This window comes from Idiotropiscis lumnitzeri, chromosome 6 (genome assembly GCF_059441095.1).
Source record: "Idiotropiscis lumnitzeri isolate Australia: NSW breed Sydney's pygmy pipehorse chromosome 6, RoL_Ilum_1.0, whole genome shotgun sequence".
NCBI lineage: Eukaryota > Metazoa > Chordata > Actinopteri > Syngnathiformes > Syngnathidae > Idiotropiscis > Idiotropiscis lumnitzeri.
In genome coordinates this window covers 15,422,013-15,436,345 of record NC_142396.1, presented here as the reverse complement: position 1 = coordinate 15,436,345, position 14,333 = coordinate 15,422,013, and the positions used below count along the sequence as shown (strand labels likewise).

General features: G+C 40.2%; 1 protein-coding gene across 1 annotated transcript in view; it reads right to left on the bottom strand.

Moving 5' to 3' along the window:
• Positions 1–14,333, bottom strand: part of LOC148335396 (N-acetyl-beta-glucosaminyl-glycoprotein 4-beta-N-acetylgalactosaminyltransferase 1-like) — a 133,592-nt gene that overhangs the window by 21,037 nt on the left and 98,222 nt on the right. The window contains exon 7 of the mRNA XM_088299159.1: positions 8,927–8,994. Within this exon, the coding sequence (XP_088155285.1) occupies positions 8,927–8,994 (68 nt within the window). The remainder of the gene's footprint in view (positions 1–8,926; positions 8,995–14,333) is intronic.

The following is a 14,333-nucleotide window of genomic DNA, read 5'->3' as shown; positions in this document are numbered from 1 at the left end:
GGTGAAGGAGACAGAGTTAAATGAGAAGGGCAAAGGCTGCAGGAGGAGGGTCACGTTATGCCATGTGCACACGCTGTCATCGTTGTGTGTGTGTGGGATAAATCACAGAAGGCGCAAAAGAGGTTAAGCCTCTCATGACTACTGCACATCCCCCCCACAGTGATTGCTGAGATGCCAGCACAGATACCATTTTCAGCACTCCCCGCCCTGTCTGACCTTTTCCAAATGATGCCACCTTAACACCATTCAAGCTCATACTGTGACAAAAACAAATTAAAAATGGTCAGACAGCAAAACATGAATATAGATGTATATTCAAAGTTGAATTGATACAACTGAGTAATTATGATCCCAATGCAGTAATGCGTGGTCGGGTGGGAACTGAATTGAATTGAGGCGTGTATGGGTGGTAGTGACGGCAGAAGCAGTGAAGCATGACAACAGCTCGGCGCACTGGACCTTCAAGGCGGCTCACTGGGCCTTCTGTTATTCATTACACGGAACAAAGGCAGCGTGGGTAAATGACAAACACCTGACACACATGCATAGATGAAGGTGGACTGAAATTAGTGTAAAACTTTGGTAATATTGGGATAAACTTGTATTCCAAGTCTCAACTTGTAAAAATCTTTTTTGTTTGTAATCTATAAAATATGACATGTATCTCTTATTCTTATTCTTATTATGACCATTAGTAGTGTACTTATACAGAGCACTGTAAGTTTATGAATATTGTAATTTTATCTTCATAAATGGACTACAGAGTGTGCTGAGGAATATATAATAAAAAATGCAAAGTGGTAACTGGGCCAAACATTACAGAAAGGGATTTTCTTTTTTTTTTTTTTTTATCATTTTTGGGTACATTTTAAAAATATTATCATGCAGAAATATAATGATCCACGGTTGTGCGTAAGTGTGTGTTACAATAGTGTGTGTGCATGTGTGCGTGAGAAAAACGGCTTCACCAGTCCTCCAATGACGGATAATGCAGAGAGCTAGGGTTGAATATAATGAAGACACACAAACGACTGGCAAGAAAGATGAAGGGGCAGCGGTGAAGATGAATGGCAGAAACAAAGAAAGAACTTAAAATGAATAAATCTCTCACTGAGACATGATTTGATTCACAGCTCTGTGCCAGAGAAGGAAGAAAGAAAAGAACAAGTGAAGGGCAAGTGAAAGATGAGAGTGGAAAAGAATAGCTATTCACATGTGACCATACATCAGAGGACACAGAACAAAAGTCTAATTTCCTGAGCAATTTGCTTAATTTGGTAAGTTTCTTCATTCACCCATGCTCTATTCCAGAAAAGTAGGAAATGGGAATTCCTGAATTGAGTTGACTAAGTGTCACGATGTGCAAAAGTGCAATGAACTATCCCACTTGGACTCGGTGTTCTCACTCACAGTGTTAGATCATATCTACAGTTTTGCGCAGAATAAAAGCAAGGTTTGAATTAAAAATACAAAAAAACTAAATCAGTATCATAGCTTTTGTTCCCATTTGTGTTGCATGGGTATCAATTTTTGGCATCTGTTAAATGGGATTCCACCCCAGCACGAGTGGACTCAATTCTACAATCCGTTCGGGTTCCCTCAAAATGGCAATGTGAAGTCGAGCTATTGGCCATAGAAGACTTGCAGAGTCCCACAGTTGAAATAAATAAACAAATGTGCCGAGAGTCGTCCCACTTGTTTTCTGGCTTATTTTGAACTGAAATGTATTGAGGTTGGATCTTGTAAGCTTACCTTTTTCACCTCAGGTCTCAAATGGAGTATTAAATGGAGGATACAAATATGGACAAAGAGCTGACACACGAGAGAAGTCGAAGGTATTTTCCCAAAAAAGTGCGGAGGTGAGAAAAATGTTAAAGACATCTGCTACTACTAAAAATACAAAACCCAGAGCACAGGTCATGAGGACACTTTGATCCACAGTGACAAACACACCCCCCCACACACACACCCACAAACACACTATGTGTCACCAAACCAGAGCAGTAGAGAAGACAGCCCAACAGAGTGCTGGGTGAGACAAGATACTTTCTGCCCTTGCAGCATTAAAAAAATAAATAAATAAATAAACACCAGCTGTCTGTTCGTTGCTCTCCATGTCACCACGCATTTCCAATGTGTCCTCCGGCCTCAGCAATTTCCTCATTTTCTAATTAATGCTATCTGACTTGCCACCCTAGCCCTTGATTTTGCCTCCTCCTCCTCCTCCTCCTTACGACAGTAATGATTGCAGTGTTGTAGCTGCCTCAAGGAGATGCACAAACTTCACTTTTCTTCTCCGAGTGCTCTCACTGTCTTCAATCCATTTCTCATGCATTGCTTTAATCCAGAGTCCCGCTCATGCTGCTCTCCCCTGCAGCCTCCATATATCTTTGCTGCTGCATCCCCTCCCTTCACTTCATCCTCACCCGTATCGTGTCTGCGCCTTCTCTCAATGCGGCTCTTGTACATTCCCGTCTGCCGGTATCCGCTACTATGGATCCAATTTGCCACAACATTATCATCCAAATAGAACATTACAAAAACGTGATTCAACACACTTCTGATTCAGCTTTTCTCACTTTGGTTTTGGATAGCTGGCCAAAATGAGTACCGGTATGACTGCCTATATCACCAGGGGGTCTTGCGTATGTGAGAAGAAATATTATCAAGTGCTACTACAAGCAATGTCATGTATCAAGGTCATTGGAAAGAAGACGATGTTGGTAATATAACTCTGATGGCATTTCATGAAAATCTGAATGACATGAACGATAGCATTAGAGCAGAGCTCCTGTTCTCCTTGAAACAAATGAACCAGTCCTACAATTGTTCAATGCAGGTGTGTGTTTAGCCCTTTCTTTAGCTTTTGGCTTTTGGAGTACTTTTTGACAGAGCAATTTTCCTTAGATGACAACGCACAACAACTCAGCGCACCCACTTTGCTATACAAAAGAAAAAAAAAAATTAACACTCAGTGCGTTTTATATATACCACATACAGATATAGGAAAATACAAAATATGAGTTTCATACACCTGCTTTAAATGCAAAAACTATTGATAAATTTGTAGGTGTTGTTATTGATGTTGAGCATCATAAAGTTTATTTATATGGATATACTCATCACGCTTTTTTTGGCTCCTGAATCCGACACTTTGGTTTTACATCTGTGATTTCTCTCACAAACGACACCATTGATTTATGACTTCATTAAATGCAACCAGTGGGGAACAAGCTTGTTCGTCACTAAATAATGTACACTCGTTAAAACTTCTTTTGGAAGTGATGTTGTTTGGACATGTCACAATTGCTAACCTGTCCGTCGCTCGCGCAACTCTTATGTCATCCAGTGAGGCGGCTTAACATCAGACAAGGGGGACTCTTGCTATTTTAGAAGTATCTGTAAGGTGGCAAGGCATTATTGTCTTTCCATAATTGCTTACACTGCCACATGCAATTTGCTTTAAGAAAACGTGACTTGCCGCCATCCTTACTGTCTCTGATCACATGTAGTCAGAAAAACACGCATTAATGTGGCGATGCTCATGCCAACCGGACGTCATGCAGTCTTTCACAGCTAAAAAGACGCACATCAACAGCCGCGAGACATTCTGATCGCGCACATGCAACTGTGCATATCGACAAAATGTCACACACAGTGATACGTGTCATCAGACTCCCATCATGTGCTATAGAATGAATGGAATGAATTAAGGCCAAAGACAAGAGAACAGAACATAAAGAAAGCAATCCCAAAAACACATTTTAACAAAATAAATGTATACATATAACACAGTGATGACTAGTGAACATATATATTATAACTGGCGTTTGTGTCGTGCTTATAAAATAATAGCTGAATTTTTTCAACAATTTTTCTTGCTCAAAATAAATCTGATGAAGTGGAAACAGTTTCAATATACTATATAATTTGGAATAATAAAATTATTGAGAGAAAGGGTATGTATTAGTACAGCAATTAATTTATCTACAATATCAATGATCAAGGTGTTTCTGCAGACTGCAGCAGTATTCCTATGCTAGCCCATAAATGTATTAAACTGTCTTCTCTCCTCGCTCGATTCTTCACACCAGCGAGTGTCCAGCAGTGCTTCAAGGATTCCATTATAGATAGTAAGATCTCACAGTGAGGGATCCTTCTTTAAGTTTCACTCACTGGGCTAAAAGCTCTTCATCCAACTATCACCAGGAGATTTTCTAACACATGATCCCAAGTTTGCAAGAAGCAAAATGTCTGTGTAAGTAAACCATAAAAGACACGTAAGATATAAGAGAAGAAAGCAAGGCAGAGGGGTGTCGAGAGTGCACGTGCACGCACGCACACACACACAGACGCACGCACACACTGCCGGAAGGGAGGAAGTCACATCATCGCCCACATTTCTGAAGAGGGTCGGGCATAAATGCCATTTTTCCACGTTATTGGACTCCGCCAAAATGCCAGCTGCAGCATCACAGATAACCTTGAAATGTTCTTCGGCTGTTCCACCTCAGCACGCCACAGTCAAAGGTCAGCTCCCGCTCTTCAGTTTCACTCCTTGAACACGAACATGTACAGACATCATTTCCCCCTCTTAAATGTGGCTCAGAATTCAATGAGTGCTAATTGCGTTGCAGATTGTTTTACAAAATATTCCCTCTGATCTTCAGCAAACTGTCAAGCCATCCCACCGTGTTTCATAAATGAAGAAGCAGATGCAAAGTTAGTATTCAACACACCATATTCACATATAGAATTTTCAGCTAACAGTCAATCCTGTCGACGTAGCCCCAGGCTCCAACTGCTGTGTCATGGAACAGAGATTGCGTTGTCTGACTTATCTGGGTTCCTCATCTGACTGCTAAAGTGTCACCTGTGACCCCAAGCAGACACTTGCCTATCCATTACTTCACACTTCACTCACTCTGAATCACGAAAAAAACAAAGGAATCGTTTTCAGATTAAACATCGTGCTTCACTTCTCAATTCATTGGAGGAAACATGTCAAACTGTTTTTAAGACGATAAACATCCTGTCCTCCATTAATTTCACAGTTTCACTGATTCCGTTTAAGGAGAGGACATGCAAAAACAGACTTCATGTGCAGACATGGATACTAATGTGTGAGTGTGTGCACGCGCATACACACGCACACCCTCAGTATTCTTGCCAATAAAGCAGCCAGGTAACCTTAGCAAAACTTAGCCAAGCGGAGAAACCAACGCAGCAGCGGTTCTACATGCTATAAACTTGTGGAGTTTTCAATGACCTCTTTGAGTGATGGAAAAATTCCCCCCCCCCTCGTTCCACTTTTATAGTGAAATAAATAAAGACACCGGTTGAAGATGATCCAACCTTTATATAAATGAGTGTAAAATGATGAATCTTCTACACCTAAGTAATTCCTCTGGAGGTTCAATCCAGGTGGCGTGCATGACCACATCTACCTAATTGACTGCACTTCTGCATCGGCACCACATTGGACTTGTAAAGCGTACCCGAAGGTGAAAAAAAGGTCACAGTTCATCAGAAATAGCAAACTTAATTCAAATTCACTTTTCAAACATGGAATTGTCATTATTCTCAATCTGTAATCTACGGATAGAAAAGTCAAATTAATAAATGATAATGGAACACTATATGGAGAGTAGCGCCAGTCTATGTGCATTATGTAAAAATACTGTTGATCAGGAGTGCCAATTAAGAAAGTAGACCATGAGCTACCAGTAGCTCGCGAAGGGAGTGTAGGTCGCTCTCGTGGCATTAACTTCACTTCTGCTCGCTCTCCCAGTTGTTTGCTATTTATTAGCTGCCTTTCAATGGCAGTGAATGAGTTTAACAAAAAAAATAGTAGACTCCCATCTATCATCCTTTGTGAAACTCGTTACTTGACTAACATACAGGGCAGCCAGTCACACGCTTGTTGCATGACTCACGCATGCACATATAGGTTTGTCGTGCGCAACAGAAAAGGGGCTTCTCTGAACTATTGCCACAAAGATGAAAAGAAACACGATTGTCAAAGGTGTCTTGTACAAAAAAAATAATTTGTAACTGGGCATAAGAAAGGGTAAAAACACAATAACTGATTCATTGATGAATTGACTCAAAATCACATCTCTATATCGAATGCAGTAAAGAGGCCAGGTGCTCAACACAGCGTAACCCGTGTGTGTGTGTGCGTGTGCGTGGGTGGGGGTGTGTGTGTGCGTTGTTGCGGGGCGCAGTGGGTGGCAATGGGCTTTCCCACCTCTAGACTGCATCTATGAGCCTTCTGACAGACGAGTGAATTGTTTCTAGTGAAGCCCTCAACCGTACTGTGCAATGCTTCATTCCCTGACAATATGATTCAGGTCTACAGAAGCCATTCGTCAATGTTCGCTTTACCGCAGCTGCTGTGCAGCTCCAATGATCTGTGACATAAATAACCATGCTGGAAAGCATGAGAAAAGAAACAGAAAACAGATAAGTGGTGTTTTTTTTTTCTTAACTTGATTAATAAATGCAGATCAACGCTCACCTGTGCTCTTTTTTTTTTTTAGGCTAATTCAGTCTTCCAATAAAATCTGATCTTGGGCTACTGAGAGGCTTGGTAAAGACTGTGTTGAATGGAGAGCGTACACAGCCTCTAATGGCCTTGAACCTACAATACTGTATGTAGGTCTGACATCACTGTGATTGCTTTGACAACATACTGGACATCTACAACGCCAGAACTCAGTGACGAGCAAACTTCCACCAAAGCTGAACTCACGAACAAATGAAAACAAAAATGTGGCACGACATTTCTTATGATTGACAATCTGCTTAACGGTGAGATGGCTACTTTCTAGATGATGTAGAATGGCTAAAATATCTTGGAAGTTGGACTGTTGCATTCACGTTGGCTGTATATAATTATATGATTCAGATCCTCACCAAAAATGAAGAATGCAAACGTAGCACTAACTATAAAGGAGTCCATACCAAAAGTGTTTTATTTTCCTTTCCGATTAACTATATCCTTCAAAATACTCCCACAAATGTAGGCCATTGATTTCAAAAGAGATTTATGTGCACACAGGAATTCAGCTAATTAATTTAATGTAATATTGCAATGTTTCAAAAATGAGCACAAGACAGTCAATTCCGAATTCAAGATCATAAAACCACGGGTGAGTTTAAAAAGGCACTTGTCTACTTTTCAACGGGGGTGTACTCATTTATGTTCAACACAGCAGAATGGTTTCTCAATGGCTCCCAATTGTCTAATAATAAAATCAAATATTGCAATAAGGCAATGACGCAACTGTGAGGAAGCGCATGTGATTGTGAAAGTGTATTATTTGATCAAAAGAATTGGCATTTTGCACTGGTGACCAATTGTTATCATCAAAGTCGTGGGATGTTGAACACATTTTGTGAAATGGGGAAACAGATGCAAATGAATACATGCACATAACACAATGAGCATGGCAGATGCTGGCATGGTCATTGCCCTTTGTGTCACGGAGACACAAAATCTTTCATGACCTAATCAAATACAGTTGTTGACCTTTCTCCTCTTCATTTTGAATATGAACAGTGGCAGCTGGGAAGGGGGCAGCAATCTCAAAACGTAGGCAAATCTATTACCAACACTGCTGCTTTTGTGGTATAATGACCTCAAAAGAATGTATGTTAACAAGCACACATTTGCTTGTGTGGGAAAACATGAATATATTCTCTGCGACGTTCGCCCAACATCAAACAAAATGTTGCCTAATTATGCTGTGATCGACTTTCATGGTATCTTTGAAGGCGTTTCCCCTCGAGCATGTGAGCATTCACACGGAAACAAATTCAACTTAAGTCACCTTCCACCTCGACCCGCAACCCTAAAAGTGATTTCTCCCAGCCGTTTCAGGCTGTGCCACATGATATCGGTGACGTGACAGTTGAATGATGTTGTACTTGGTGATATCAAAGGACCGGGGCAATTCGAACTCCTAGCAATCAGTCAGATGGTTCTGCTGCATTTAGTGAGTGTGTTACATTTTAAGGAACTGTGCACACACACTATGGGAGAAAAGACGGATTTTTTGCTTTTGTTTGAATGTTAAAGCACCCATGTGCATATGCTCAAATGATAAGTCAACCATTCCTCTTACATGTGTGCGCAAAATGGCCGGTTGACGCAATTATATTAGCAACATGCATTCATGTTGCACACTCCTTGTAACATAAAACCAGTAAATTTAAACAACAGTTTTGAACTTTATAAAATATGCACATTATTTAACATTACAATTATTGACTATCGCAGTGGTGTACTATCACAGTGCATCATCTGCTCCCAATATTTACTTACTTAATATAGCTCCAGTTTGTGGGACTAGAACAGGTTATTTTATTTTCTCTCACAAAGGTTTTACTAGAGGAATGATAAACCTCTCGATTGGAGCTCATGAAATTGAGCAGCAAATATATTGGGGGGTCAGCGTACGTGACCGCCTCAACAGTTTTTAATCAAAGGTAGACATCCGATATAATTTCGGACAACCAACTAAATTGACTACATATTTATCTATTAAGCGTAGTTCAGTTTATAGTGTTCCACCCAACACCACTTAATAATTCATTAAAACAAAGCAGACTTCAGTCAGAACAGTATTGCTGTAAACAAGAAAAAGCCTAATATTTGAATAGTGCAACATGAAATTAAAAGGTAAACTTTGACGGTAACATCACAGTGAGTAATCCTCAAAAGAATAAAAGAAAAGTAAAATCTACCCAGGCATGTCAATTTACATTTAGACATTTGTGCCATTTATGTACTTTTTCTAACAACGGAGGCCGCTGTTAATACTAAGCAAAAGTGAAAAAAATTGTAGCTTTAAAGTGAGAGAGAGTAAATGTGTGTAAATGCTTCGGAAAAAAGTGAGCATGTCACAGGTCGACTACTTACTGCACAGACTTTGAGGACTGGGACCTGAACTTGTTGAACTCGCCTGGAGCCGTCCACTCGGTACCCGACTGCAAGAGACAAGCCAAGACATAAGAATCTAGGCGGTAGTCGATAACAAAGGAAGGGGGACATGACAAATATGGAGGGGCAGATCCCAACCCAGTGGATACCATACCAGAGAACACAGTAACACTGTGCTAACCATCAATAATACAGCATCAGTCAACACGGTGCTCTTTCTTTATCTGTCAGTATTGAAGGAATAAGCTTTAGCTGATGGATAGAAAATGTTGCCAAGATTCTTCTACGGCTACCAACTTGTATATGCAAACAAAAACACATGGAACTGGTTATATGTGACGAGAAATCGCACAGGATCTGCCATAACAACGGTCAGTGAATGTGGAAGCTCCATAAATTGTTAAGTGCCAAAAATCTGAACTCTACAATGGAGCAAGAATAATTGAATGGGGTTGCTGGAGACGAGTCATTATGAGTCCTGGACTCCAATAACAAACGTAGTTTATTTCCGCCTGATGCATGTTTTTTGCAAACACGTTCATTCCGGCGCATGGCAGCGGCTTTTGAGCAACAGTTCATTTTTCTCTCGAGTGCCTGGTTTCGTTAGTCATCCACGAGAAAACTCGGCAAAACACAAGGTAAACAGGTGTTCATATGTAGGGGGACAAACATTTTATTTGGCAACCCAAGCCACAGAGACTCGCTCAGCCATATGCGTCGACAAAATGTAAATGAATGAAATGAGCCTGCGGCGACTACTTCATATGGGAAATCTGAATGTGTTGGTGACAAACAAGGTAAGTTACTGTTTATTAGTCCCTGGGAGACACATTTCGGGGTCACAGGAAGTTGCATGTGTGTGTGTGTGTGCGCTTGCTCATTAAAGGGGAAGTCAACCACTAAAAAATATTTGCAATAATATGTTTTATGTTCCTTCACTCGTCTAAACATAGCATTCTGATTAATATTGTGTTTGGGAATATGATTCAAGCAGTAAAATCCACCAATTTTTAGCTATCTCAGGGTGTGGCCATTTTGTCACTTGCTGTCAATTGAAAATGACATCACAGTTGCAAAATGACCGCCCACTGAGATGGACAAAAACTGGTGGGTTGAGCAAACGCAATCTTAATCAGAATGCCATTTCACCATCTCAAATTTCCCCATTGTGGGACTAATAAAGGACATCTTTATCTTTACGACTGCGGGCCTGCATAGAACATATTCTTGTAAAGAAAATGTGGGGGTTGAATTCCCCTTTAAAGACTACAGTCCTAAACACCTCATTTCACAAAATATTTTCCTCATGAGACTGTAGGGTGAAAATGGCAGCCGCCTAATAGTATGGACGGAATGGGTGACAGAAATGGGAAAATGGAAGTATTTTCAGAGTAACGTATTGTATGAAAAAAAAAGAAAATGCATTTTTCCAACACTGAGGTCTGATCTAAAAACCACATAAAAATCTCACGAATAAGATTTCATCTGCTTGGTAAATGTTGTGCTCCGTTGGCACATATTATTTTCATTCTAATAAAAACTGAAACTTTTTCTGGGAAATTGACTTTTCTAAGATCTGAAGCCACTTTCGAAAAATGGTCCAAGACCTGCCGCTGCTCAACCCATAAATGCTATTCTGTCAAAACAAAAACATAAACAGAGCTGTATTTGAGGTATTTTTCTTTTTTACCCAGAGCTGGGGGTGGTGTATTTATGTTTGTATTTGTGTGTTCATGCGCTACATGCACACAGGTGATGTATAAAGTGCTGCTTTCATGAGTTAAAAAAAAAAAAAAAAAAAAACGTCTTTGTGGCAACCCCCCCGCACACACACATTCTAGCCTCTGTTTCCACAAGTAAAAGTGGCATTTGTCGCAATGCCAGCGCACGTGCCTCAATTGTCATTGGAACGAAAGCCAACTCGCCATTGGCCAACAGTATGCCGGGCCTTTAAAACAGGACAATTTCCGCATGAGAAGTGTGTTAAGTATAATTTCATTATTAATCCGAGTGGTATATTAAAGAAAGCATGTCCTTTACATATTTATCTAAATTCCTACAACCTTAGGCCTTTCCTCCGCCCTCCCAACTGCACCTCCTACCACCCCCTCGCAACCCCAGGTCTAGAACTGCCATTGCCTATAACTAAAGCTGACATGAGTCTGCACTGTAAAATTCCAACCTTCTAAGGGTACTTTTAAGTTTTCATGCAGTTTTGATCAACTCACTAGTGGCAGCGACAACCGCGCAAAGTACAGCATCAGAATTTCTACTCAGTTTTTGGCTTCAGAGGGATAATACTTAAAAAGAGAACAACTTGCTGATGGTTTTAGAAGAGAAACCCGGCACACCTTAAGTGTACGTTGAATAACAGATCAAAACCGAAGAACACCAGAGCCTCAGCTGAAGTTGGTAGGAGAAAATAACTTTTCAATCATTAAACAGTCCATGGGAATAAAAAAATCAGCACAGTATATTATTTCTGCCTGTACAACAATGGCGGGAGGGAGCAGCTGAATGGGATTCAATTATATTAGTGTGGAGACAAAAACTATGATTGCATTTCTGATTACTATTTACAGTATGTGATAACTGCAATGCTACCCAATAATAATCATTTTATAAGTTTAAGCATGAAAATTGAAATCAAGCTCGTACCAAAGTAGAGGAACAACAACTTTAATTAGAGGTACCACACAAAAGTAGCTTTTTTTATGACAATTTTGGTCTCTTTTATCTGATTCTTATGCGGTTGATATAATGTGCTATGCATTTTATCTCCCTTGGCTGAAGGTTAATAGGCTGGAAGTGATCAAGGTGGCACTCAAAAACACACACACACATCATTACTTGGGTGTACGATTAAATATTGGTGCACCTGCAATATTTACATGCAAGCACGCATGATATTTCCCTCGGTATAATGAGTCACTACTTACTCAGAGCAGCATCCTTACACTCGAGTAGGCAGGAGGTAAATTAAAAGACAAGCAGCCAGGAATCGTAAGGGCAGTACAAAGATGAACATCCACACGGGTATTTATTTTTTTATTTGGATCCGATATTTTCATGCTAATTATGCGTCTAAATTAACACAAGCAATAATCGTTGCGTTGCATGATTTGCATAAAGGCGAGTGTTTGCCTTTTGAATATTAACAGTAATTACATTAACATTTCATAGCCGGGAATGCTTAACAAGCACGTGGCATGAGTCTCTCAATGCAAGGTGATATGAGTTTTATGGTACAGCAATTAACACATGTATGACAGCTAAGGATACAGTATTATTTATCGCTTTCGCTACACTAACAAAGTCTTCACGATATGGAGCTGCCTTATGTATGTATGTTAGAAGACATTTCCTTGTTTAAGGTGTACCACACGGAGGCGATGTCAATTCTGGAGTAAACGTCAGCAATTTTAATAAAGTCTATCCCCATATAGTTTTTGGACAATTTGTACACTGTATTGTTGCGCTTAGCAGAGGCTAATTGAGTTCTCTGCAATGGGCAATGTGATTAACAGTAAATAACACATTTGATCAACAAGAATTATTTTAGATTCTCTTTTATAATGGGGCGGCAAGGTGGACGACTGTTGAGCATGATGGTCTCGCAATGCAGAGGTCGTGGGATCGATTCCGGCTCCGCCTTCCTGTGTGGAGTTTGCATGTTCTCCCCGTGTCTGCGTGGGTTTCCTCTCACATTCCAAAAACATGCATGGCAGATTGATTGGACACTTTAAATTGTCCCCGTTTGTATGAGCGTGAGCTCGGATGGTTGTTTGTCTACGTGTGCCCTGCGATTGGCTGGCAACCTGTACAGGGTGTACCCCGAAGACCGCTGGAATGGGCTCCAGCACACCCCGCGACCCTCGTGAGTAGAAGCGGTTCAGATAATGGATGGATAATATAATGGGAATTTTATTGAACAACCCCACCAACATGACAACCACAACGTCTTACTTAAAATTCAGACAATCATCAAAATTTCATCCCACAGAACGTCCTTTAAGGATGCTCCGAAGACACTCAATAGGGTTGAGGTCAGGGAGATGACGGTGGGAACACTGAGCTTTTTAGCAGCTGATGATTCAATGCTGTACTACGAAAGGTTCTTTTATTATACAATGACAGGAAATTATCAGTTAGGAACATCACATTTTTGTAGAGATCATTTTGACACCGTCAGTCGCCGTGCCATCTCACTCCCCATTATTCCAGTACAAAACATCTGTCCAACACCTCCATGTCGACATAGCGGCCTTGTTGTGACAAGGTGGAAAGTGCACCAGCGAACCACAACGCCATCCATTTAAATCATTCAAAGTAGCTTAGCATTCATTGGTGAATAAAACTGTGAAAATGTGTCTTGCTTATTCTGTTTTTTTCCTCTGGAAACGGTGGACAAATAAATAAATGATGCTTTGGTCATGATTACAAGCCTTTGGAGGAGCCTGCATCGAGGATTACTCGGGACTCCAGGGCACCAGCACCAAAGTTGTCATATATTATATCAGTAATCTAAATACAGAAATAATGTTTTTTTTTATTTTTTACTTGAATCTCATCTGCATAATAATTCAGAACAGTGTATCTGGGAGATTATGGCATATATATTTTTTTTAAATCCAGCTCCAGCAATGTTAATTATCAGCACTCGGCACAAATAAACAGACTAATAAAACGTATGTTGTAAAACAGTTGTGTCAACTTCTGTGACGTAATGACAAATAAACCACACTTTTGTGGTTTTGTATGATTCCTATGAGGCCCATATTCATCTGCACTTCTAGATTCAGAATGAGACTACATACTACATTATGATCCATGAAAATTGAATCACGCGTAAAATATTTCAGTGTCTCGTGTTTAACAGTAGCTGTTCCTGCAATTGAGGCTGATTTAACACAAAAATGAACTACATTTCAAAGATCCCATGCCACCAAAATCCATTTTCCCCACTGTTATGAAAAAAAAATAATCTGTGACAAGGTTTTAGTTTGACTTCTATGTGGTTTGTTGATCGTCTGCCATTGCCCATAAAAGGCGAAAGGCGTGCGAAACGAGCAGATCAAGTCACAACAAATTCATTCATACAGCCCTTAATCACAAAAAAGTCTCAAAAGGCTTCACATGCCCACACTTGACAAATATTAACAAACATCCCCCGATTGTAACTCCCAGGAAAAAAGGGAAAGCATCGGGGGGGGGATGAGAAACCTGCAGAAGACGAGGGAATCCCTCTTCCATGATGACCAGGCTGTAACGAGATCAGATCCTATATCTGCCCACTTTCTCAAAGTTATATTTGACTCAGATCTAATCTTTGACAGTCACATTAAGGCCATAACTAAATCAACTTTCTTCCATCTTAAATTAAATG